The following is a 27,988-nucleotide window of genomic DNA, read 5'->3' as shown; positions in this document are numbered from 1 at the left end:
CATCTGTAATGGAACTTTCTAATCATTTGTTTTCAATGTTCACAATAGAGGACATTATATACATACATACATATATATATACTTTTTCTATTATTCTTCAAGCTTTTTGGAGCATTTCCTTTGCCCATTTCATGAGATATACTAGTACAATTATTTACCACATGAGATATCTACAAGTGGAAGTGAAGGTTTTCCTACTGATTTTTTTGGGAATCCTAATCACAAAGTATGTGACTTCTCAAATCCTAAATAATCACTTCCCCCACATGTCTCCCAATAAATTCTGTAATGAAAGTCTCGAAAGCTTCTTTTGATTAATTATTTTGTAATAAAAAATTATTATATCAAATAGTATTATACATAACTTCTACACATGGCATTCAAATCCGAAACCTATCACTTGTGCGATAATGCACTAACCAATCCTTAATTTCAGAGTCCTTTTCATTGCTTTTCTCACCTACACTGATCGCTTGTTGGGATACAAACTAGGAAGAATCTGCAACCACAAATTCGCACATCATCATTTTGTACAGTGATAATGAATCACAACCAAATTTTTGCTCATTAAAACCTTGGCACAATCATACGTTCGTGATCTTGCAAAACAAAATCGTATGTGCATACCCAACTTGGTTATCGATTCATAAGACAATGATGACATGCATTTAAATGTCATGTCATTGGTTTGAGTGTGTGGTCTTCTAGGATTCTTGTGAACGGAAGACAAGGTCAAGATGTGACAGGATATGGCTGTACAATGAAGACATACTAGAAAGCCAACTTTGCTCTACCTCTCTTGCAGTAAATGCATGTCTGATTTAACTTTCTTTCTCTCTCTGGCAATCCTTCCGGTGACATCGTGGAGAAGCCCTTCAATTGGAACCGTACAAGTTATAGGATTTTATGAAGATTAACTCCACCCATTTGAGCCTTTCGTGGTCTGTAATTGTTGGTACGGTGGCCTCCTTTTCAATCTTTCTTTCAGCGAAACTTTGTCGATTTCCGTCTCCGGATGTCCGCATGTAATTGTAACCTTCAACTTGAATAGAGCTGCAGGCCTTTTGAAATCTTGCATGTACGTTTTACTTTGTCCAACAAGTATCTGAACAGGAGGACACACAAGCCATGAGCACTCAGTTAGCGTCAGAGATAAATGGTGAAAAGGACATAACATGACCAACTTGGTTCAGAGACATAATAACTCTTTGTTCTAATGAGACTGTGTTTTAAGGATTTGATTGGTTTCGTCTCTTCATTATGTTTTTGGGTTATGTGATTGCATCCTCTTTCTATGGTTTTCAGATTCCCACCCGAAGACACTCTTTTGCAGCATTAGGTGACAAAAAATTCACAGAATTATTCTGACAGAGAAGGCTTAATAAATAGCTAACAAATCTCAAATTTACTCAAATGGATCAAGTTCAGCTTTGACAGTTTCGGATACATTCGATTAGGATTTCTTCGTGTTCCATATATACATACTAGGAACTATGGAATATTGTAAATGTGATCATGCTCTTCCAATCTACATCTACTCAATGGAATGCATCCACAAATAAACTAACTATAACACAATGATAGCAATTATGAAGATTTTAACAAATTTGCGTTGGTCGAAAGCAAAGCGACTAAGGTGGAAGAGTCAGGATTGAAAAGAGAATTCCTAGCTTGTTTCTTTTATTCAAAACCATGCATGAGAATGCAGGTCTCCGTAATGTTGATTCAGTTTATTTGATGTTGAACCATGATAAAATAATTTAACAAAACAAAAAATAGATCATGAGGAGCATCCAATCACAATCTTCAACCTTGATGAGGGCAATAGAAGATGAGATCAGATGGACTTCAATAACAAGCTTCGTTAACATCATAAAAATAGATAAACATTGGTTACTGAGGAGGGCCAAAAAAATTTTAGTGTTGTTGAACGACTTCATTCCCCACAGAATTCTCAAGAACTATAATATATTGATTGCAACATGAAGATGAAGATAATATATTGTGACAAAAAAAAGATCCTATATCATCACACACACTTCTTATACACACAGAATTTTATGATATAGCTTCAGTGGTTAGATGACTGTAAGACCTTTAACATTAAGTACATATTTGGTGTAAAAAGATTGATTTATTTTGTCAACAAGAAGTATAGTAGATTTATATCCTATACCAAGTATAGGATATTTGGTAGAGTGTATCTGGAAATAATTTATGAATGTTTCATTCCATCTCTTAGGTGTGTTAAATGGTACAGTGACATATTTATGTATTTCTGGCTTCAATAAACTGGATGGTACAGTTTACATCTTTATTTATAGTGACAAAGTGATTTCTCAAGTAATGCTTCTGCTCCATTGTACTGATTCTACTTGCAGTTTTCTCTCAATGTAATTAATTATACATCATTAATCCGACTACTAGTGATTCTAAATGACTTTTTCTTTTATTCTGGTTTCTGTAGCTTCAATACATATGACATGAACAATTAATGACTTTATCTACAATATATGTCTAATGTGCATATATTTGTATAACTCTGGACCATCTGACCATGATGACATGTAGGATGCCATGAAACCTTATTTTGCCCTTTTATTATGGAACCAAGAACTCAAGTTTATTGATAGTCCCTTTCCCTTAAATACTATGACCATACGGCAGTATCTTATTCACATCTCTGCTACACTCAACATTGTGTCTTGCAAAGTAAGGAGGAAAAAGAAATGATAAATGAAATACTTCTGTGCAAATTCCACATGCCTTTTAGGACACAAAGGAGATCAGAGGAACATTTTATGTTAGTAAGAAGAAGATTTTTCAAGATTCTCTTGATGAACTATAAATTTGTTGCTGTCTACCTTTTGGAATTGTATCTTTCTTTTCTTTAATTTGTACAAATAAACTACTGCCAACCTCCATGTTATTGAATGTAGATTCCTTAGGACAAGGACTCGAAAGCTTCTTAGACATCCTCATTAGGATTTAGGACAATCTCTTGCTTGAACAGGACAACTACCAAATAGTTTTCCTAATGTCTCTCTTTTGCTCCATTACAAAGCATGTCATAGTTGTTAAGGTTTAGAAAAGAACATGCACCCCACAAGTATGTCTTTTGTAGTTTGCATCTTGTACGTAAACCAAGCCATATAATAAATAATATATGGCTGGTTCTTCGACTTTTGATGTTGATCTTGGGCCACTAAGAATCTTGCTTTTCACTGTACTGAGAAATGGACAGTAATAATCTACACTCCGGCTTTCTTCACATGGACTCCTGAGCAGGACAACAGCATTTGTTTGTTCCTATAGCTATAATTACCAGCAAGAGTGCATATTTAATTCTGAGATAACGCAGGACTAGGTGAGAACATACCTCACTGCGCATCTCAGTCCCACGACTGACTGCAGGATGAGAAGCCCCTCCCCCCCTCGGCGGTTCATCATTGACGAGTAGACCCCTACCCCCGGTGGAAAGAACAGCGCGTGTGAGCCTCCCCTTTCTGTCAGGCAAAACAGCGAACACATCATGGACTCGCCTGTCTTGCTACGTACACCAACCTTTCACGTACTTGCACACCCAAAAGTAACCCCGAGCTTGAAATGGGTCTTACGTCTTCAGCGTTCGGGACGCAGCTCTTGCACCCCTCATCGACCGAGCTGGCTTCGGTGTACACGAGTTCCACGGCGACGACGCATATTGAGTTTGCCGCGACGGTGCTTTCTTCGATGTTGTCATGTAAAAGAGTCCCACTGGAACACATCCCAAAGCTGTAGAAGCAGTGGCGCTGAGCCCGCCCTCCAAGGTTGCTGTCCAACAGGGAGTGGAGGAGGTGACAGGCCGTGTATAGTCTTCCGTGGCGTCTAGCAATCAATAGTCTTATTCCTGGCTCCCCTCCTGTCACATCTCCGTACTGTTTTGGCAGCAGGCCGATCGCATCACCCTCTCTCCCTCCCCGTCGCATTCATTCATTTCCTGTGCCCCAGCTCGTAACGTCGATTTACCGCAGGGGAAAACCAACACCACCGGCGTCAGTCTCGCTTTCGCCCACCTCCACCGCCACTCCTCCGCCCGATGACGTTGCCCGTCACGCCCGCCCGCTTCTTCACGCTCGTGCCCTCACCCCCGCTCCGCTATGCTACGGCACCCCCCAACTGCCCAATCACGTGTGCAGGTGGGGGTGGGTCCCGGTCGTGTGGTGCGGGCACTCGGGTCGGGGCCGTTGGGTTCGGCGTACCCGGCTCGGGGTTGGTGGTCGCCGGCGACGGGACAGGACCACCGAACTGCGGGCCCCACTGTCCGCGCCTGCGGGAGCCTGACGCTGTCCTTTTCGAGACAAAGAAAGAGAGAGAAAAGAAAACCGACGCTTTCGTGGGCGAGGAAAACTACCTTCGCCACCCGCCCTTGAGTTGAGAGAGGATCTCTGGACCCCGCGGTTCTCCCCACTCGAAGTCCGGTAATTCCCTGGGTGAAACTTAGATCAGACGGGGAATGGTGTTTCCAGGGGGAAGAGTGAGGGGACGTACGCATGTGCGCCCACCCACCACAACTCGGCGTACCCGCAGCCTCACCAGCCATCATCATGGCGGTGGGGGAACATCACGCGTGATCACGACGCCCTTGGACGGTCGCCGCCCTATCCACGTCGCGCCCGGATTAAATCAAATCTTCCGTGCCGCAGCACCGGTCGCTTTCGGTAATAAATGGTAGGGGCTGAGTGGGTCCGCATTCCGAGGTGGAGAGCGGGAAAACGGAAACTAAAAAATAAATAACACGAAAGCGGTTGCGGCCTTTTATCCCATCTCTCTCTCTCCCCACCACCACCCCCCTTGTACATAATTTTATTATTATTTTATCTTCTCTTCTCTTTTCTTGGCTTTCCGGTCTCCCCACTACCATTCTCTCCGCCTCTCTCCCCTTTCGAGAAGAATAAGATTCTTTCTGCCCTTCCGCTGCCCACTTCCCATCTTTTGCCCCCGATCCCTACCATGGCGGTGGCCATGGAGAGCTTCTCGATTCGGTGAGTGCTTCCCATATTTTTCTTGAATTGTTTCTTCGGCCATCAAGATTTTGATGTTTCGTTCTTGTTTGGGGTTCGGAAGAGATTACGCGACGCGGATGAGGTGCGTCGACTACGACAAGTGCTGGCCGTTCGCCGAGGAGAGAGGGGGGCGGTCCCTCCCTCCCATGCCGGTTCGGAGGTTCCGTTGGTGGGCCGACGAACTACGGGCGGTGCGATCCGACGGAGTGGCCCACGATCAGGCGGATCCGAGTAAGAAGGCTGCCGTGGATGACGCCGCTGCTGCGCAGCAGGAGCCCCTCGTTGAATCCGCGGTTGTCGGCCGGGCGGGAGGTGGCGAGACTTCTGCCGAGGAGAGGGAGCCGAAAACTCCTCCGCCCAGAGCCAAGCAGAGAACTCCCAAGAAACGATCGATCCTCGAGCTTTTCGCTGTGGCTCCGATGATTCGTGGGTCACAAGAGCGAGACCTCCACGATGGGGGCGGCAGCAAGCACCAAGCAGAAGAAACAGCCGCGGCGAAGAGCAATTTGGGGGTTGTGGACGGAGAGTATCCGCTCGAGACGAGGAAAACGAAGAAGCGGGTTAAAGACGGCGGGAAGATGCTGAGGGAAAAGATTGGGCCAAAGAAAAAGTTGAAGGCCAAGACGAAGATGATGAAGAAAAAGAAGAAGCTCAAGGTTGAGATCCGTGCTGCGAAACAGGTACGTGGCAACTTCTTGGAACACATACTTTACCCTCAGCTTGCTATATCTGTTGGCAATAATTTTACTTGCTCACTCTCACGCTACGCACAGTATGTGGCTGTAGCTGTCAGCTCTAGCAGTATGGATCTTGGATCTTTTTATCGTCATTAGTTCTCGTTACGTTTCATGTGAGTATGGATTGCTTAGTCGTGTCATGAGGTCAGATCAGGAAAACCATTGGGGTGTTAGGGGAATATGAAACTTTGCCGACCTTAGATGAATGGGGCTGTTGATATTTCATGTGGAAAACCATTTTATTTGGGGCCGCTGGCAGCTGGAATCAGCTAGGATTGCCGACCATGAATGATGTCTGGCAGCTGATTGTCAAGGATTTGTGTGATGGTTCTGGATGTGAGAAAAGTCTTACACGATGTTTTGGACTGAAGAAGTAGCGCGTTGGACGTGCGAGAACATTATGTATCCTTTGTCTCTGTCCGTTCATCTATTACTAGTGTTGATGTTGAATAGAGCTTTGAGTTTTGTACTTTGTTCCAATTTTGTGGTCCTAGTGACCATGGTGGAACAATTTAGTACTTACTAGCTTGGTGGATTGTTTTGGATCTACCTGTTCAATGTGCTTTCCATCTTTTTCTTATGAATTTAGCAGTAGTCATCAAACCCTCTGATAAGAAATTGGCCCAACCTATTTGGACAAGGAATATCATTGATAAAATAATTGGAAGGTTTATCCAAGCCATCATTTATGAATGTGTTATCAGCCAGGTGGAACATTGGATCCCCACGTAGTTATGTATCTGAGGGATATGAATAGCAGATAGTCACTGGCATGATAATTGAACTCTTAATTGTAACATATTACCAATTAAGAAACTGCGTACAACTCATGCAAAGTAATATTAATAGCATAGGGGTGACCTTGTACCTTGGTTGAAAAACCAACAGTAGAAGAGTGACACATCTTGTAAGATGAATTAAGTAAAGAGTTTTTGGAGGAAAAAAATTGTGATTTGGAAGTTTATGATTGCTTTGCTGCTGTAGTGAACACTGTCGATTATGACTGATAGTTTACAAAGAAACTCAAGAGGGGCTCTAGTTGTTGATTATCAAACACGGGAAGTTAAGTAGGACATATAGTGCATGCCACAGAATTGTTTCTTATTTATTGAGGATCTAAAAGGATTATTATCTTCCAAGTACTATTAAGGTGGCGAATGTATAAAGTTGCAAGAACAACCAAAGAATAGATTCAAGAAAACACCACCTTGGATGAAGAGTTTGAGAATATACAAATCACTGAATCATACTGTGAAATAAGTCTTTCAAAAGTGATGGATGTAGTTTAGAAGAAATTTTTTGGGTAAAATAATGTTAAGAAAGGAAATCAACAAAACTTCCTAGGATATACATATATATGTGTATGTGTGTGTGTGTATGTGTATGTGTGTGTATACATATACATATACATATACTTATACACATATACATATATGTATATATATACATATATACATACATATATATATACATATATATACATATATATATACATACATATATACATATATATATAGAGAGAGAGAGATTATAATTGTATATTTAATTATTAAAATTTTACATTAAACAGTGATTTAAAAAACACTAGGTGCCAAAAAGAGCCAAAGTCTCAAAATGCCCGAACCAAGTGAAGCAAGATGCTCTGAAATATTAAAATATAAAAAATATAATATAATTGATAAATACGATTATATAAATAAACATATGATATTAAATTAAAGGATCTACAGTACCAAGTCACGTTATCCATCTTCTAATAACAAAAATATGAAAAGACTCAAAATAATAAGGCTTTACATCAAATTCAATCATCGTCATAATCAACATCATTATTCTAAAACATATCATCATCTTTCTCTTCCTCTCGTCCATCTTTATCAAAATATGTTTCCTTCTCTGTAACAATGGTAGGAGATGAACTTGAGGTTTTTTCACTTATTTTTGCCTTCATCATCTGTCATGTATAGGTTTGTAATTCTCCAAACACTTGAGGCTCCTGTCACATCTCCCAATGTCAATTTGTTATCTTCAAATACAAGCTTATCTTAAGCATCTGTAATGAGATTAAATCAATATTATTTTACAAATCTTGATGAGTTTTCAATGCTTGATTATACTTTATATAAATCAGATCAAGTAATCATTGATGCTCTAACTGATTTCTTCTCTTTGTGAATATGTCATATTATATAATTTAAAAATATATTAATATATATTTAAAAATAAATTAATTAAAAAAATTTATTAATATATCTCTTTGTGAATTTGTCACGGACTTAGCTGGAATTGCCTAAGTTGTGAGGCACCCTTGCGGCAAAGATGCGAACTTAGCTTGAGTTGCCTAAGTCGCGAAGCACCCTTGCGCCAATTTCCCGAACTTAGCTGAGATTGCCTAAGTCGTGACGTACCCTTACGATAGGCATCCGCAAAAGGTCAGCCAATTTGCAACCTCACTCAGGTCTCGAAAAACCTGTAAAAGAGAAAGTTGATTTGTTCGAAGAACGAGCAATGACAAGTCCCGACGTCTCGTGAAAGGGGAAGCTTTACAAGCAATTTAGTAAGCACCTTGCTGTCACGGCCTTAGCTGGAATTGCCTAAGGCTTGAGGCACCCTTGTGGCCAAGACGCGAACTTAGCTTGCGTTGCCTAAGTCGCGAGGCACCCTTTCGAACTAACCTACGTTGCCTAAGTCGTGCTTCGTCCGTGCGATATTGCTCCGCAAAGATCAGCCCACTTGCAACCTCTCGTAGGTCTCGAAGGACCTGTAAAAGAGAAAGTTGATTAGTTCGATAGAACTAGCGACGGACAAGTCCCGACGTCTCGCGAAAAGAGGGGAAGCTTTGCAAGCAATTCAGCGAGCACCTTGCGTGCACAAGAGAAAAGAGGGAGAGGGGGAAAACAAGGACTTTAGAGGGTTGAACGAACAGCTGCAAGTCCACAAACAGCTGTTCACCGGGTGCCGGGCGCGACAACAAGTTCCCGTCAAGGTAACGTGTGAACTTGCGAAAGGTTGTTCAACGCCCGACACTATACCGAAGCCCCATCCAGCCCTGTGCCTCCCGAGGGGTTCAAAGGGGTTGAGATGGCTGACGTTTTGGTGAGCGAAGGCTAGCTGCAGAAAACAGCCGGCGACACACGAAAACGGAGCTGTTTTGGGCTGTTTTGCTCGGTTCGGTGAGCGGTCGCTTTGTAGCGCTGCAACTTGTTCGAACTTACATATTTACAAGCAAAATGACTCAAAACCAAGGCAAAACAGGCTGCCAAATAGCTGTACATGTAGATGAGAGCGACGAACGATTCGTTGAACGAAGTTGTTGCGGGTGCGCGACGATCATTTGTGACATTGCGTGCATGAGAGAAGAGAAAGGAGGAAAACAAGGACTTTATAAGGTTGAATGAACAGTTGCAAGTCCACAAACAGCTGCTCACCGGGAGCTGGGCGCGTAGACAAGTTCCCGTCAAGTTAACGTGCGAACTTGTGAAAGATTGTTCAACGCCCGACACTATACCGAAGCCCCACCCCCCATGGTGCCACCCGGGTGGTTCCAGGGTGCTGAGATGGCTAACGTTTCGCGTGCAGCAGCGGGCTGCAGAAAACAACCCGTGGCACGCGAAAATGGAGCCATTTTGGACTGTTTTGCTCGGTGCGGTGAGCGGTCGCACTGTAGCGTTGCAGCCTGTTCGAACTTACATTTTTACAAGCAAAAGAACACAAAACCAAGGCAAAACATGCTACGAAGCATCTGTACATATAAACAAAAGCGACGAACGGTTCGTTGAACGAAGTTGTTGCGGGTGCGTGACGATCGTTCGTGACATTCTCCCCCACTTAAACTGTTGATGCCCTCGTCGACGCTTGTTGGTAGTTGTTGATGACTGCTTCTTCATGTCGTTGGGCATCTTCGGGCTCCCAATTGGCTTCGGTTCGGGAAAGCTTTCGCCACTTCACCGAGTACTTGGTCTGCTCAGCTCCAATGCGTAGCTTTATCTTGCGATCCGCTAAAATGGTTTCAACTCGCTTCTCGTAGAAGGCTCTGGTGGGGGGTAGCCGAGTTGGAACACTTCGGGAAGCATCTTGCGGATCTGAGTGGTAGACTTTCAAGTTATTGGCATGAAAAACATTGTGAATTTTGACCCACGCCGGCAGTTGCAACTTGTAGGAGACATTGCCCACCTTACTGATAATTGGGAAGGGCCCTTCATACTTGCGCACCAATCCTTTGTGTACTTTGTTCCTAAAGAATTGAAGTGATGTTGGTTGGTCTTCTAGGCTAAAATAGTTGAGTACCAACACCAAATCACCGACTTTGAACTCCTGCAGTCGTCTCCCCAAGTCTGCCCACTTCTTCATCTTTTTGGTCGCCTTCTCAAAGTAAGCCCGCGTAATATCTGCATTTCGGTGCCACTCTTTTACAAAGTGGTAGGCTGACGGACTACTCCCAGTATACCCGATTGCTATGGTGTGAGGAGTCGACTGTTGTTGTCCTGTAATGATCTCGAAGGGACTCTTGTTGGACGCAGAGCTCCGCTGCAAGTTGTAGGAGAATTGGGCTATGTCCAACAGCTTCACTCAATCTCGTTGGTTGGCACTCACGTAGTGTCGAAGATATTGCTCCAGGAGTGAGTTTATCCTTTCGGTTTGGTCATTTGTCTAGGGGTGGAGGCTTGTGGAGAAGTATAACTTAGACCCCAACAATTTGAATAGCTCGGTCCAAAATCGTCCTAGGAACCGAGCATTTCGATCACTGATGATATTATGCGGGACTCCTAAATACTTCACCACATTCTTCATCATCAGCTTGGCCGCCTCCTTTGCTGAACAGTGTAGGGGTGCAACAATGAAAGTTGCATACTTTGAAAATCGATTGACCACCATGAGTATCGATCCAAATCCCCTTACTGTCGGTAAGCTTGATATGAAGTCTAAGGAAATGCTCTCCCACGGCATTTATGGTATAGGCAACGACTCCAAAAGTCCCACCGGCTTTCGCTGCTCCACCTTGTCTTGTTGGCAAGTAAGGCACGTTTGAACATATTCCTCTACATCAGTCCCCATCTTCGGCCAGTAGAAGGCCCTCTCCACGAGAGCCAAGGTTCTGTGAATGCCTGGATGTCCAGTCCAAAGGGAATAGTTGGTTCATAAGAGTGTAGAACGTGGCCGGAGCATTGGTTTAGTTGAAAGGCATCACCAAGAACTCAAACGCTCCATACCTGGTTACACAGGTAGTCTTCTTCGTCGCCTTCAGCAATGCGCACCTGCCAATACCCCGACCGGAGGTCAAGTTTGGAGAAATACTTGGCTTTGCCTAATTAGTCGAACAAGTTCGCGATGAGCGGGATGGGATACTTGTTCTTCACCATCACTTTGTTGAGGGCTCAATAATCGAAGCATAGTCGGAGGGTTCCTTCTTGTTTCTTTTGGAAGAGAACTGGGGCTCCAAATGGTGCTTTAGAACTGTGGATGAGACTATCGCTTAGTAGTTCACCTAACTGCTTTCCGAGCTCTGCCAGCTCTGGAGGGAGCATGCGGTAGGGTAGTCTCGCTGGAGGCTTCACTCTTGGCTCTAGCTCGATATGATGATCCACACCTCTGCGTGGCGGTAGAGTCTTCGGCAACTCGGGTGGTATAACGTCTGTGAACTCCTTCAGAACGTTCGCTACCACAGTAGGTTCATGAATGGCCTTCTCGTCGAGTGGCTCTAGTTTTATAGCAGCCACAAATGTTAATTCACCTTTTCGTACCCCTTTCTTCAGTTGTAATGTCGATATCTGTTGGGAGTCCTTGGTTCCTCTCCGAGAGTTGGGAACCACATAGGGGTCGTCACCTACCATCATACATAGGGAGTTTAGGAACGACATTGGCACCAACTTCACCACGTGCATGAACTTCATTCCAAGAATCACTTGGAAGTTGTCCAATGGCACCGCCATCATGTTCGTGCTCCCGCTCCATGTTCCGATCTTTATGAGGACTCCATTTGCTAACCCGGAGATCCGCTTGGCCTTTGAGTTTACCGCCTTCATCCGACTTGGGTTCTTCTCCAAGATCAGTCGAAGTCGCTTTGCTTCTTGATCGGTAATAAAGTTATGGGTAGCGCCCGTGTCCATCATTGCACAGGTCGTTTGGCCATTGAGCATAATGTCCACATACATCAGCTAGCTATTCCTGCTTTTAATGGCTTTGCCTTCATATTCTCCCCCACTTGACCCCACAATGCATTTAACAAATGCATTGCTCCCATTCAAGGACCTTGCGACTCATCGTCGCTGCTAGATTCCGAACTGCTTGAACTGAGGGCGACGACTTTGTCCTTATCTAATTTGGGGGGGTGGATGGAAGCCGTTAAAGCATTGAGTGCCTGTTTCTGTGGGCACTCCCTCACCATGTACGACCCTCCGCACAAGAAGTATCCGCCAGATTTCGGGGCCTTGCCTTTTGAGCTTGGCCCTTTGTGGGAACTCTTCTTCCTTTGTTCGCCTCCGGGCTCCTTCCCTCGAGAATATTTTGTAGGGCGATTTCCTGAAGATTGTTTCTTTTTTCCTGGGTCCTCAAAAGAAACAAAGTCGGTGAGTCTTTCTACGACAGCAATTGCCCCAATCATATCGGTGACATTCCTTCGATGCAATTCTTGTTGAGCCCATGACATCAAACCATCGAGGAAGCTGAATAGCTTATCCTTCTCGGACATGTCTTGTATGTCCAACATTAGTGCTGAAAATTGCTTCACGTAGTCTCGAATGAAAGTACTTTGGCAGAGTTGTCTTAGTTTCCTCCTTGCAACGAACTCGGTGTTCTCAGGTAGAAATTGAGTTCTCAACTCTCGCTTTAAGTCCTCCCATATGTCCACCCGACATCGACCTTGTTGGATCTCCTCCCAACGGGTTTGCTACCAAAGTTTTGCATCCTCATTCAAATACATGGTTGCTATCGAAACTTTGGTTTCTTCAGAATCAGGTCTCGTAGCTCGAAAGTATTGTTCCATGTCGAACAGGAAATTCTTGAGCTCTTTAGCATCTCTGGCACCTCCATAACAATACAGCTCGGGTGCCCTCAAGTTTTGTGGCGGCGCAACGCGGGTGTTGCTTCCTCCCGCATTCAGTGCCCTTGTGAGCATGGTCACCCTGGAAGTGAGTTCTGCCACGACTTCGTGTGGATGTTGCACGGAGTCTTTGGTGTCGTCTGACAGTCGGTCGACTAAGGCCTCAACCTTGTCGATCCGGGATTCAGCTTCTTCTTGCGAGCTCTCTATCCCAAGAAGCCTTCGTTGGCCATGGTAGAGTTCCTCCAAGCTTGCTTCAAGAACATCTAAGCGGGTTTCCGCCAATGTGAGTCTCTCCTTATGGCTCTTTTTCCTGGTTGGCGCTCCACATTGTGCCTCCTTCGCTCGCGGAGAGTAGCCAACTTCTCGCTCATTATGTTTGCTGCCACGCTCCTGAGCGGCTCCAACAACATGAGAGCGAGTATGCATTTGCAGCCAAGATATGTAATTTCGAATAATACCGCTCGGTACGGGCGGTACTTACCGGTCCGTTAGTTGACCGGTATATATATATATATATATATACCGTTCGGTATACAGTATCGTATCGTACCGAGCTAACGTCAAAACTCCGGTACGGTACAAAATTGCGAACCTTGCTTGCAGCCCACCTACGGCTGCTTGGGGCAAGGGTCCGGCTTGCCCCGTCTTGCTAGATTCGCCACGATGCTTTGTCATGACGAAATTGCGAAGTTCCTTCGCTGCTTGCTCGAATTGCTTGCCCGCTCTGATACCACAATCTCACGGACTTAGCTAGAATTGCCTGAGTTGTGAGGCACCCTTGCGGTAAAGATACGAACTTAGCTTGAGTTGCCTAAGTCGTGAAGCACCCTTGCGCCAACTTCTCGGACTTAGCTGGGATTGCCTAAGTCGTGATGCACCCTTGATTAGTTCGAAGAACGAGCGACGGACAAGTTACGACGTCTCGCGAAAAGGGAAGCTTTACAAGCAATTCAGCGAGCACCTTACGTGCACGAGAGAAAAGAGAGAAATGAGGAAAACAAGGCCTTTAGAAGGTTGAACGAACAGCTGCAAGTCCACAAACAGCCTCTCACCGGGTGTTGGGCGCGAAGACAAGTTCCCATCAAGTTAACGTGCGAACTTGTGAAAGATTGTTCAACGCTCGACACTATACCGAAGCCCCATCCCCCGTGTGCTACCCGGGTGGTTCCAGGGTGCTGAGATGGCTGACATTTCATGTGCAGTAGCGGGCTCTAGAAAACAGCTCGTGGCACGCGAAAATGGAGCCATTTTGGGCTGGTTTGCTCGGTGCAGTGAGCGGTCGCATTATAGCGCTGCAACCTGTTCGAACTTATATTTTTACAAGCAAAAGAACTCAAAACAAAGGTAAAACATGCTGCCAAGCATCTGTACATGTAAACAAAAGCAACGAACAGTTGTTTGAACGAAGTTGTTGCGAGTGCGCGACGACCGTTCGTGATAGGACGGCGGTGATGGAGGAACTTTCGGACGATGGCATCGATGACGAAGGAAACTACAGATGACAGAAGGAGCGACGGAGGAATCTTTGAACAATAACAGTAACATCGAAGGAAGTTGTTTACGACAACAGCAACGACGGAGAAAGGTACAAATTGTCACAGACTTAGCTGGTTTTGCCTAAGTTGTGCGGCACCCTTACGTGTCCGTCCACAAAGGTCAACCTCCTCGAAACCTCCCATGGTCCCTTAGGACCTACAAAAGAGAAAACAGGTTAGAGAAATCGCCTCACTCGGGATCCACAAGCAAACATTTCAGAAAATACTTCATAGCCAATGCAAATTACAAACAGACTTTATAAGCTCTAAACGGCTGCACAACAATGGGTCAAAATGGTCCACTGTAGACCGAATATCTCTCACAAGTGTCCATATGACACAACCTTTATTTACAAGTCTAAAATGACCACTAAACCCAATTAAAATAGGGTTGTTAAGCCTTCGACCGTCTCTCTACATGCTGTGCAAAGCATGAACAAACCAAAAGACACGTACATACATAAGCATTAAATCAAACATCCTGTTTAGAATTTTGTCCGTGACATTCTCCCCTACTTATTCCATCGTCGTCCTTATCGAAGCCTTTGACGACACTGCAACTCCTCACCTTTGCTGAGTCTTCAATGTTCTGCTCCAGCAGCAATACGCCTCTTGGCTCTCAGTTGCTCTCCGTTGCTGTTGTTGAGTAGTCGAACTTTTGATCCGCCATGCTACTTCAACTCGCCAATGACTCTGACTATAGTGTGGGGTTGGCTGAGTTGTGTTGATCCCTGTTGGTTCCTGCGGATCCTCCAGATGAAGGAAAAGACCATCCTTACTATGCGTCAGTCTCTCAAATGCCTCATGCTGCTTGAACTGGGTGGATGCTTGTTGGTGCTTTAACGAACATCGCCTCGTAAACTTTTGAAGTTTTGAGTCCTTCCTCCACAAAGTTTGCCCATCGACTTTTCTTTCACTTAGTTGTCACTTCTGCTTTCGATTGATATTCTGTTGGGAAATGAAGCGAATAATCTACTCTCAGTAGCACTAATCATCATTGGTGAGGATTTGATAACTATTGTCTTCCATTATCTTCGAATGGTCTTTGAACCTGTGTAGAGCTCCTCTACTGGATAGATAAGAGAATTGAGGTACTCGGTTTCACCCATTCTCTTAATATTTGAGAAGGCAAAGATTACTTGACTTCGCCCGCCTCCTCGAGGGTTGTACTCCATACATCGAGCTGGTTACTAACATTCGCCCTTTCTTTGCTCACACTTCTGAAACACTTGAAGTGTTTGCACTCCTTGCATTGAGTTAGCTCCTATGATTTACCTTCTCAATGCCATCGAACTTCTGGAATGTAGGAAGTTTTCACCTCAACGGAGTAAGTCTCTAATAGTTTTGGTCGCCTCTGGGATTGTACCATTTTCTCCATCAACCCTGCCGCCTGCTCCACTGAGTAGCAAAGGTACAGCACCACGTACTACCTGCTTCATTCCTTAGTCGTGCACTCTTGCACAACCCGAAGTCCTTCACTTTCGGCTATCTTGATGAGAAGCTCGTTGACACCGGTCTTACGAAGTTCCTTGGCCTCTGCCCTTCAGCCTTGTCTCGGTATTTGGAATTTGCTTCTGCATGCTCCACCTCCTCGGCCCCTTTCATGATTAAGCGCTCTCCCTCCATGAGAGCAACGGATCAATGACTTTCATGGAAGTCTCGCCTCTACGATACCATAACGCTGTCATGCCCATGACCCTACTATCCGTCGCCTCGCATCTGCATCCCTTTTCTTCCCGATCAGTAGATATGTCTCTGTGGATATGCCCTACTATTCGTCACCTCGCATCTGCATGCCCATGTTTCTTCCCAATCAGTAGATATGCCTATGGCCCTACTATCCGTCGCCTCGCATCGCATCTATCATCCGTCGCCTTGCATCTGTATTCATTTTCTTCCCGATTAGTAGATATAGTCCACCTCCATTCTAACTAATGCTTAATTTTGGGTAGCTAAGTCCCTCTGGACTCACCGTCGCTTCCTCGCCCCTTTCGACCCCCTGCTTCAACACCTTTGTGTTCTCCAAGCAGCTCCCTTTGGTCGATGAAAAGACAGACTGCAACTCCCATGCATGGCCTTTGCCATCATATTGTGAGGTTTGCATCGATTCTGTTCTCCTTAGCTTCCTTAGTAGCAACGTTCGCTTACTCGACCTTGTCCTCTGACTAATCCCTCCTGGATATCTGTCCCGTTGGAGCAACTTCTCTCTTCGCTTCTATCTTTCTGAAAGTTTTGGAGACCACCATCCCCTTGGACTACTCCGACTTGCTGAACAAACTGTGCATTGTTCTACCTTCTGCAAACGCACTTACTAGATTGCGAATCCATATCAATACAGCCCCCCGCTGCACCACTCAAGGCCTAGCTACATGTTGAAGTTATTGCACACTTCAGCCTCCTACGGACGTATCCTTCTTTGCCGAAGAGAAAGTTTCAATGCTCCATGGCGTCGAGTTTCGGTCGCCTTGGGATGGCCACAAACATTCTATCGTCTGCATACAAGCCCTTGCATGAGTATCGGATTTCTTTGGGTTAGCAATTCCCCTCACCTCTGTAAGCTTTGCACAACTCTTCCGATCGCTGAGCAACCATTCCACCTTGCATGGTCTCATCCTTTACCGAGCGCCTCGCTTGCCTTGAGCACCATCAAGTATGGTTGTCAACGTTGAGCCGTAGCTCAAACTCAGTCATCCCAACCTTTGTGTGTTACGCATTCTTCCAAACTTACTTGTTCTTGTAGTGCCTCTTGCGCGAAGGGTTAGCCATTCCTCTGAATGCCAATCTCAAATGCTCGCTCCTCTGAGCGACTCATGTTCCCTACATCTCTATACCTGTTTTCTCCCAAACGGTCATGCGTGCTGATTGCCCTCAACGCAACCCCATTAGGTCTCCCACGTTTGCACGTCAAGTGTTTCTATGATTGCTTGTCCTGCTCTGATACCATCTGTCACGGATTTAGTTGGTTTTGCCTAAGTTGTGCGGCACCCTTGCGTGTCCGTCTACAAAGGTCGGCCTCCCTGAAACCTCCCATGGTCCCTTAGGACCTACAAAAAAGAAAACGGGTTAGAGAAATCGCCTCACTCGGGATCCACACGCAAGCATTTCAGAAAACACTTTCATAGCCAATGCAAATTACAAATAGACTTTACAAGCTCTGAACGGTTGCACAACAAAGGGTCAAAATGGTCCACTACAGATCGAATATCTCTCACAAGTGTCCACATGACACGACCTTTATTTATAAGCCTAAAATAGCCACCAAACCCAACTAAAATAGGGTTGTTAAGCCTTCGACTATCCCTCTACATGCTGTGCAAAGCATGGACAAACCAAAAGACACGGACATATATAAGCATTACATCAAACATCTTGTTTAGAATTTTATCCATGACGGAACGGTGGCAGCAACGACGACGGAAGCTACGGACGGCGACGTCGTGGGCAGACGAAGCTTTAGTTGTGTCCATTGGTGGCGGAGGAAGTTGCAATCCTCTCCCTTGACGGTGGAAGGAGCTGCACACGAAAGCAATGACGGTGGAGGGAATTGCACATGAAAGCTGGACCTTCGGACCCATCCATCGACAATAGAGGAAGTGTCGATGAGCGGAGGCAGCGACTGCGTATAAAGTAGGGTTTATGGCTTGGAGTCGTGGGGGGAGGGGGGGTTGCATGTGCAAGTTTTCTAGCATTATTTACCTTAGATGGTTCAATTGAACCAACTAAGCTACTATTCAACCGAACCAAAATTAATAGTTTGGTTCGGTTGCTTTGTTTCAACCAGGCGCTCGCTTTAGGTGCCCAATGCTTGGGTTTAGGCAAGCGCCCAGGTGAAGCTTCATTGAAGCACGTCACCTGGTCAAGCTTTGAGGTGCTCGGGCCTCGCCTCACCTCACCCAAGCACATAGGCGAGCGCTCAGGCGCCTATTTAAACCATTGACATTAACATCCCCCACAATCTAAAGGAAGTCTGCAACTTGTATATGCCCGATTAATTTTAATCAAAGAAAATATTTTCATCTATTATAACTCATAAAAATATAAATTATTTAAAAAAAGAAAATAGAATGGCAATCTTGTCTCTTCAATAGCAATCTCTTCTTTTAGCAAGTAGGTCTTTGACCTCTATCACATTCACCACCTTCTTCTTTAGACAAAAAGGAGGCAATTGGGTTCAGGGATGTTAAGGACCAAATAAGGGCTCTCTGGTTCTTCGTGTTCATGTCAACATGTTGGCGATGAGAATTAGGAGACATGGTGGACCGGTAAAACCAGTCTGTGCAGATGAAAACATTCAAGATGTGAACCCTTGGTTTTAACTGGGGGGAGGGAAGGAATGTTGTCTTGTCAAAATTTTCTTGGCATAGACACCTTGACTAACTCCCATTATAATTCAAGGATTTTATTGTATAGTTATGAAGAGTGCAAGTGCAATTTTGATAGAACTCAGGTAGAAACATGATGATGATAAATGGAGTGTAATTTCTTTGTGATAGATAGGGAGAGAGAAAATTAAAATGTGATGATAAAGAAAGACAAAAGCTCATCACCCAAGTGCAACTCTTAAGGAATAAAATAACACCATCTAAAGGAATCAACAAGGGATATAGGGCTTGAAACTCACCACTCGTAAGGATTCCACCAAAGAGATATAGTGTTTGCAGGAGAAGGATAACACCTCTCAACAGAACACAACTTGTATTCGAACGACTGAATGCCCTCAAGGCTTACAAGACATTGGTATATATAGTGATAGACTTGGAACATCTTTCCAAGCTTGAGAATTACTCTTTCTCACATCTCACGAACAAAATAAATGAAAACCAATTACATTCTAGGGTAGACTCATGCTTGAAGATTAAAGACTTATTGGATATTTAAATGTCACCTAGGAATAGAGAAAGGCAAGAGCTAAGAGATAATTTTATCTATTCTTGGGTAATAGTATCCAGCTTGACCTTTGTGAACAAATGTGAACATAACTTACTGTAGAAAAATCTAAAATGAACTTTATCATCCTACTTCTCCACTTACTCTGTTTCAACTTTCCTGTCCTTATAAAGACACCATCTTACTGAACAATATTATCTAAACCTGATTTCATCTTTTAACCCACCATCAATCCTTTGGTCTTCTGCACCTTTGCACAATCCAAAATGGCCTTCATTTGTTTTTAAATATCAGAAGCTTTTATGTTGGTGTGGGAGAACTTGGTAATCACCCACAGTTGAGGTGAAGCGAAACCAATATGTATTGAGGGGGGGCTCACGCTCCAGCAAGTTGACAATTTTCCCTTGTGACCTGAGTGTTGCTTATCACAGGTGCTCTTCTCATCCTCCACCGCTCCATGCTTTAAGCTCAATGATGTAGACCGTCAGGTGATGAAATTGCATTGGTGTTCAAGACATAGTGAAACACCAACAGCACAGGCTACATAGGGCCTGTCCAATTTGCTCATGAGTTGGTTGTATTAAATCTTTTGTGCCGCATTGCTGTTTGATGTTCTTAAATACTCCATGGAAGCTTTCTGGATGTTGTTTTAGTGGTCATCTGCCAGCTACGTACGAAAATATCAGGGTTCAACACTGCAATTAAAAATAATAGAAAGACAATTTTAGGACTTTGATGCTCTAGCTTGTGAACCTTATGAGCATAAAAAAACATTGTAGGATCACTGGTTTGGCAGAAATACAATATTATTCTGATGGTAGAACATCTCATCTTAGTTAATGTTGATCAAATTCTTGAAAATTACCCATAAGTGGTTGCTTGAAATAAGTTTTAATCAGTTGGCAGATTCCAAAGGGTCACTTCTCAACCATATTTGGCGGGAAATTTTTCTCCAAGTTGCTCAAATAAGATGTCATTGGGAGGCTCTGTGTCTAGAGTCCAACAAATCAAATTTTGTACAATTTAGAGTATTCTTGAAGAAGTTGTGGTTAAAATACTGACTGCTGATCAGATCTCCTTGGAATTGATATTATGGGGTCTTCCTAGGTGTCTTTTGTTTTACTCATCTTTTTTTGAGAATTGAGTCTTGCAATCAGCTTCAGGATTAGAAGGTACATGAAGGAATTTGTCTTTATTGTTATTGTTAGTTGTATGAGGAGGGATAGAGGAAGACCTAAAAAATTTTAATAAAAATCATAAATACATATTTAAATACTTTTAACTTAACTAAACATATCTCAATGGCGGTAATCTATGAAGTTGCTTGGGCAAACTTTTATTTCTATAGTTACACCCAAAAGCATTTCTGGACATTGACCAGGCTTTCCAAACAGGGAAACTTTAAACATAAATTCCAGTTAATATTATAGCTCATAATGGTCTGTTAGAGTTACACAATTCGGTATAGATTTTAGCAGTGGCTTTCAGGAAGTCAGTCAATTACTTTACCATGATCTTTGTAACTTTAAAGTGATTCAGATAATTTTCGGGTCAGATCTGGCAGTTGATTGCAATGGTTGCTTGATGGCACCTGGTTTGCACCCATTATGGCTCTAGGTTCGTGGTCATAGGTTTAGTTTATCAATTTTTTCTTTCTTGTCAAAAAAGTATCATAGGCCAACTTACATTGCACTGAAGTTGAAGTAAACTACTATTTCTGATGAAACTCTCAGTTGTCATAGTCCTTGTAGTTGACACTAGAGGTCTATTAATCTTCTGCCGAAGAACAAATGGTTGACTATGATTTTGACTTTGTGCCACTTGATCTTTCTCATTTTTGTCTACTTAATGCTAGCCATATAATTTGTTTTTATGTACATGAACCCAATAAACAAAGCAGGTATTTTAGGTGTTGACTGTTAACAAATACTGATCACTGAGCTGATAATTATTATGAGCGTAACCATGACTCTAGTGTTGCTGTCATGACTTCTCGATATGCTAAGTACCATATTGTCTAAAAGTCTATTGATACTTAAAACTAATTAATTGACCATAGTAAGCTGATTGCATACAGTACCTGTTCGAGAGGGAAATGTTGTGTGGTCAACAACTGATATTTAACTCAGTGCTCCTTGTCATAACTAGTCTTTATTTATTAATGCGTTGTTTTGGAACAGGACTGGCTTATCTGTCATCCATTTTAAGAACTTGAGTATATTTCTCGTTGAAAACTAGGCTAAAAGGGAAAGGGAGGTTTCTGATTAATAGTCATAAGTTCACTACTTTTATGGCGTATATACAATCTCGTAATGTACAATTGAGCATCCTGAATGATGGAGCTCTTTTATCAAAACAAATCCAATTAATTTATTTTTAGATCAGTGGAATCAAGAGAATGTGACTCTTTCAGGAAAATCACTGCAGATTAAAAAGCATGCGACACGAATAACCTTTCTGTATTTTATCCACCTGCCGAGGATTTTTAGCATCAGATTGGGGGCTTACTAGTCATAAAAAACTTACCATATACAGCAGCAAACAGGTATTATTTGTTTGAGGAGTTAATGTGAGATATTGAAGGAAAAAGAGGGCATAGTCCACATCTTGGTTTGTGCCGGTAAACATCACATTTTTCCCAATGAGATCATTCTGTCACCGAGACATAAGACGGCTTATATTTTTTCTAAGAAGGTACTTTTTGATAAAAGTATATTGATCTGAAATTTTAAAAACTACTTTCTAATACCAATCAATATTCGGCAAAGATCGATTCTGATGTATCTGCTCAGATATTATAACTTCCATTGCTTGATTTTTTCTGGCCCTTCTTATCTTGGCAATTGTTAAAAGCAAGATTTTGTTCCATCTTGGTATTCCACCGAAACGGACCACTGTGATAACCAAGTTTATATACCTTGGGAAAGGCTGATTGACTTCTTCAATCTTTACTATGAACAGAACCAATTGGTATGGGTTCCGACTGTACTATATCCCGCCATTGAAGAGTTAAAATTCCAACGGATCACTTGGTTGGAAATGCTTGCTTAACTGAAAAATTGTTATTGTTTTCCTAGCACGATGTGAGAAGAATTCTGTTTTTGCTAGCTTTTCTTCCATGAGATATTTGATTTGGCATAGTTGATAAGTTATTTTTACTTGATATGTCTGTTTGACACAATATATTTATTTGTCAATGTAAATTATGAAACATAACTTAAAGTTACCAGAGCATTTTTTTTTCCTCGTTTTTGACATAATCTAGTGCACATCGTCGTCTTCATAGGATGACAATATAAGCTAATTGTTAATTATGTGGTGCATATTGGGTCAATTTTACATTATGTTTTGCACTGGAACCTAAACGGAACTTAGAAATTGATATTAGGGTTCTCCTCAAAGAAAAGATGGAACCCATTAAATCATTGCTTCCTGTCTTTCATAGAGCCATTAATGTGCATTTCCTTTGTTTCATATCCTAATTTGGCTCTCCTGCTATATGCTTTTAAGTTAATCTGACTTTAATGGAACCCATTAAATCATTGCTTCCTGTCTTTCATAGAGCCATTAATGTGCATTTCCTTTGTTTCATATCCTAATTTGGTTCTCCTGCTATATGCTTTTAAGTTAATGAGGCTTTAAGCATATATAATGTACCACTTCTACCATTGCCTTTCCTCTATCAGGAGAAACCCTGTAAGCATAGAATGTCTTCTCCAGTTGAATTGTGCAAAATACTCAAAAACCAAGTGTATGAGAAGCAGTTTGAAAAGATGGATAAAAAACTTGTTCATAACCAGACAAAGCCGGCGACCATCAGAACTTTACTAAAGAAACATATATTCAGACTTGTTCGGACTTCAAAATTGGCATCCAGGAAGAAGGAGGTACATACTAATCTCAAAAAACGAAAACGAGTTACTTCTGCCAAGAAAAGAAAGACAATTATAAATACAAAGGGCAGTGATCTTGTAGAGCTTTGTTGTGAATCAGCTAAGAATTTGAGTTTTTCTGGTAAGGATGATACACTTGCACATGATAGAAGTTGTTTGCCTTTGGAGCTGCCTCATTTGCAAACCCTCTGCAAAATAGTTTCTGATGTCTTGGCTGCTTCTTCATTGTCACCATCATCTATGGATAATTTGAACAAACGTCCATCTTTCACTGAGGAAGCTCGGTTGAGCTTCAATGATAAAGAAGCTCACCTTAATTTGAATGATAAAGGAGTTGTTACAAATAATATGAACAGAGGTGAAACTTCCTCGGGAAAGCAACTCGATGATTCTTTTAATCATCTAACTACTGCAAAGTCCTCAGTCACAAAGAGAACCCATTTGGCTGAAACTTTGGACTTAAATCATCCAGTGAGGGATTATGTTGATTTAAATTGCATTAGCCCGGATGGCTCCACTTTGACACCTACTCCAACAAACTCAGATGACCTGAAGGTTCTCGGAACAATGAATAGTGTTGGGCTTAATTTGGATCCTGGAACCTGTCAGGAACACAGTTTTTCTCTGACATCCGATCATCTGAACCATTTGCATAATCCTATTAGAAATTCTGCTCCAGTTTCTGATACAAGAAGTGCACTGAGCCTTACCGGAAACCAAGATAAGCAGCATTGGATATCTTGTTTAGATCAAAGCTACATGGATTCAGTTGATGGGCAAGGTCATTTGTTGGGCCCAACAAAAGATGTATGCAATGGCTTTCCTGAATTTCAACCAGTGTATCATATACCGAAAGATATAGTAATTAGTACTTGCCCTTCAGTTATATCAAAAACTACTGTAGAACCATTGCCAAGTCTGGGGTCTATTTGGAGGGACAAGGACACTGGGGAAGGTTTCATTGGATTGCCTCTTAATTCACAGGGAGAGCTTATCCAGTTGCATCCAGGCAATAGGTATGGAATTTGTGAGGTGGATAAGATGCCAAGGTCAGCATTTAATTCTCTTCAGATTCTTCCATCTTCCAGTCATTTTCGGCCAGAGTCCAGTCATGTTAGGATGAAAGGCAAGTTCCCTTTTGTGCCATCATACCATGAGGATGATCAAAGTTGGTTCTTGAATCAGTACTATCCTGCTAGAAATGTAGTGATATCCGAGTTGGGTTCTGTTGAGTTGCAAGGTGTTGAAAAAGTGAAGTATCGAACTTATGATGATAAAGCTCGATTTAACCATTGTGACCCTAGACAAATGGAACATTTTTGTTGTGGCTGCAGGGATCATGTTGTAACAGAAAATTGCTTTGGTAGGATGAAGTTCTATTCTGAAAGGGACTTAGAGCTAGGTATTCAACCAGCTATCCGACCAACTATGCGCTTGATGGGTAAAAATGTCACAGTTGGTAGCTGCATCAAAGAATACCAAGGAGGTAATAATGGGAAGGTATGGTCTGATGAGGATATAATAACTACAAGCTGCCCCACCACTAGGGTTTACAACAGACCCATTTTGGACAGATGGCACGAAGAAGAATGCATTCCACAAGCAGAATCTGGGGCATCGAGAAAATTCCCGTTCAACTCACTAGAGGTCCCTTCAAATTATTGTTGTACATCAGCAGATAAGCTTACATCTAACCATATGCATCTTGGTTTTGAGCCTAATTGGATGTTAAATGATGGGAATTCCTCAAGTAGAGAACCTGATTTTCATATTGACCTTTGTCAAAATGCAGTTCCTTGCCAATCTTTTCTGAACAGAGCATCCCACTCTGCATTCCATTGTACCTCAGAATCTCAATCTGACGAGTTGGAACAAAAAAAAATGCTCTGTGAATCCTATCCCCAAAAATTTTGCCAGCATATGCTTGTAAATTCAACCCATTGCAAGCACAGTAAAAATGTATCTTACGGTATTCCATCGACTTACCATCCTCATATTAATCATGTGCCTTCCCAAACATCAACTATTCATTCTTTACGAAAAATTCCTCATTGGTTGTTAAACACAACCAATCAGCATCATCCATTTATTCCTTATCATCCAGCTGCTGCATATCAGTCCTGTACGATTCCACCATATAGTGGTTTTCCTCATGCTTCTTCATATCCAAGGACTGTAATACCTTTCCCTTGCGGCAATAGCAGCAGTTCTCAAACATATGGCTCATATACTCCCATGTCTGTGGTTTACCCTTCATCTATTTCAGCCTTACCAACAAATAATTTCAGTTCAGTATCCTCAACAAACAGAGACAATATCAAAGCCAAAGATGGCATGGGAGTTTACTTCGCTCATTATAAGAGTCAGGATCATTCTAAAAGATGTAGAAAAAGATCTGCAGGCAAAGATGACATAACCATGGAAAGAGTGAAGAGGCCTAACTTTAAACTGCGGGAAGACACTAATGCTCCTACATCAGTAAGAAGAGAACAATTGCATGGAGACCAAAAGGATAAAGCATCAGAAGTCAATGTTTGTACTGTTAGAACAATGGATGACGTCCTTCCAGTTATGGATAATGAGAAGGATAGAGTGGCTGTCTCAGGTGGGTCGTTGCCCTTAAAATCTAGTCACACAAGGTCAGGACCTGTCAAACTTAGCGCAGGAGCAAAGCATATACTGAGGCCGAATGGAAGTTTTGATCAGGAAAAATCTCTACCAATTTACTCAACTGTACCTTTTACCCATGGAACTAGTGCTGGCAAAGATGATGTTTTACAGGAGAAAGCAGCAAAAGTCTACAGGTTTTAGAAAGCAGCAAAAGCCTACAGGTTTTAGAATTCTAGTGAGCAGTCATCACCAGTCGAGATTTTGGAGAATATTTGGGATCCTGTAAAAAGGAACTTTTCTTGGCGAGCAGGAGTAACCCTACTATGCTTGATAGGTACTGTTTTCTCTTATGCCATTTGCTTATGATGTGGAGTGAAATATATAATAATCCTCCTTAGTAAACTTAACCACATGCAATATTGTGTTTAAAAAATCGACTTTGTATTTCCTTAACAATTAGGTTGTGTGTTTCTCCTAACATTCAGTGTCCTTGTAGACATATATTGCAAGTTTTGATGTTTGATTATTCTGAGAACTAGATGCATCAAATATAATAATCCTCATCTGCTTCTGGAAAAAGCCATTCAGTTTTGCTTGCTCTAATGAGATATTATATTGTTTTTCAATATTTATATTTAAAATTGTGCTTATATCTGTTGTCATGAGTAAGGTCATATAGCCTATATGTACTAGCTTACTCGTGCTACCGACAGCTACATGATCAAATTTAAAAGCCTATTTATTTTGTCCATATTAGTTATCTAATAGTTTCTTCAAGTTCCAGGCTGGAGAGTCATATTTCCGTATAAGAATAAGATCTTGTAACTTAATGCAAGTCTCAGCTGAATAACACTTAAGATTGTCAAGCACGATTGCGACAGATATTGAGTTGTCGAATTGCTTCTGTTCATATATAACTCTTTAGTTTAGAGTAAAAGTGGAAATATTCAGGAATGACCAGGTCAGGGTGTTTTTTTGCATTGTTTGTTTCTACAATATGCATCGTTTAGGAAAATTTGTTGATTGATACATCTTAGTAAAATATTCCTTTATGTTTGTGCACACACTGTCATAATATCTTGCATAGACATGGATGAGTAACACAATTAAATTTCAATTACGTGATGTTGTTTTCCTCATCCTTATTTACTGTTTTATTCAATTCTTTAGTTGCATCTTGTGCTTTCCATCTCTAGACACTGTAAAAGAGAGAGAGAGAAGGATTTTTATGCCACGTAATTGCTCATGTAAGTTAGTAAATATTATCTTCAAATTGATATTTCTATAATCTATAGTATATAGTTCTAATGTTATCTTCCAAGAGATAGACAGATGGATTGACACACTGGTAGGTATGGTTCCAAGAGATGCTTCTATCCATCAAACTTCATTTAATCATGACATGTAACATTTATTCAGTTCATACTGATGTAACTTAATGTGCTGTCAAAGAGGCTCATGAGTTCCTGTAGGGAAGTTAATCGCTCCTGACAAACAGATATATATTCTTTGAGGAGGCTTGGCTCCCCTAGGAAGTTGATCCTGGTACACACAAAAGTTTTGAGGAGGCCTAGATAAGTTATATTCATATTTACCTTAGAGCAAGATTTATTGCACAAATGAAATGAGCATGTCGTGTGGTTGTTAATTACAATATTTGGGATTGCTGATTCAACATCTGAATTTATTGCTCAATCTTTTGACTGTCAAGACTGTGTTGAAGTTCCACTGCACTAGAGACGGCAAAACACGGGAGGAAAGGAAGATCCAAGTCAGGTAGTGTGTATTATCGAGGAACTTGTTCCTCAAGATTATGTTCTTGTCGATCACTGCAGGCATATTAGATATATGTTCGAAGGCTGAACTATGAAAGGATTCTTGTTAGATTGTTCAAATTACATGTGAGCATGCAAGAGAGAGAGAGAGAGAGAGTGGGAGGGATGGGTTACGTGGACGTTGTTTCTGATGGGTTGTGGGCCGGGCTACGGTCTAGGCCTCTGTGACCTTCTTTGTCCCTATCATGCTGGCTAAGCTGAGGCTTCTTCGCTTCTCTATAAAACGCTGACATCTTTTCTTCTGCCAAACTAGGACGTTGATGTAATTTGAGAAAAGGGTACGGGGGACTTGGGACATTAGTCAAAACAACAAAGAAAAGATCGCAAACTTGAGGTCGTCAGTCAATCAACATATTTGGTAGAGGAATCATGAGTTCACAAGTTGGAGATGGAGCATATGTTTA

General features: G+C 42.3%; 1 protein-coding gene and 1 long non-coding RNA gene across 2 annotated transcripts; one reads left to right on the top strand and one right to left on the bottom strand.

Moving 5' to 3' along the window:
- Positions 1 to 567: 567 nt before the first annotated feature.
- LOC135642704 (uncharacterized) lies at positions 568 to 4,033 on the bottom strand. Its single transcript, XR_010498038.1, has 3 exons — positions 3,618 to 4,033; positions 3,380 to 3,506; positions 568 to 1,105 (listed from the first exon to the last, which is right to left on the bottom strand). It is a non-coding gene; the product is annotated as an uncharacterized LOC135642704 (long non-coding RNA).
- Positions 4,034 to 4,833: 800 nt separating this feature from the next.
- On the top strand, positions 4,834 to 26,284 carry LOC135643466 (uncharacterized). Its single transcript, XM_065160463.1, has 3 exons — positions 4,834 to 5,024; positions 5,107 to 5,725; positions 22,933 to 26,284. Exons 1-3 carry the CDS (start codon positions 4,993 to 4,995, stop codon positions 25,948 to 25,950), a joined length of 3,669 nt encoding a protein of 1,222 aa, XP_065016535.1. The 5' UTR covers positions 4,834 to 4,992; the 3' UTR covers positions 25,951 to 26,284.
- Positions 26,285 to 27,988: the final 1,704 nt, after the last annotated feature.

This window comes from Musa acuminata, chromosome BXJ3-7 (genome assembly GCF_036884655.1).
Source record: "Musa acuminata AAA Group cultivar baxijiao chromosome BXJ3-7, Cavendish_Baxijiao_AAA, whole genome shotgun sequence".
Lineage (NCBI taxonomy): Eukaryota > Viridiplantae > Streptophyta > Magnoliopsida > Zingiberales > Musaceae > Musa > Musa acuminata.
This window is presented reverse-complemented; position numbering and strand designations above follow the sequence as displayed.

Coding starts and splice junctions, on each gene's coding strand:
- LOC135643466 (XM_065160463.1), top strand. CDS start 4,993: ATGGCGGTGGCCATGGAGAGCTTCTCGATTCG. Junction 5,025..5,106: donor ATGGAGAGCTTCTCGATTCG/GTGAGTGCTTCC, acceptor GGGGTTCGGAAG/AGATTACGCGACGCGGATGA. Junction 5,726..22,932: donor AGATCCGTGCTGCGAAACAG/GTACGTGGCAAC, acceptor TTCCTCTATCAG/GAGAAACCCTGTAAGCATAG.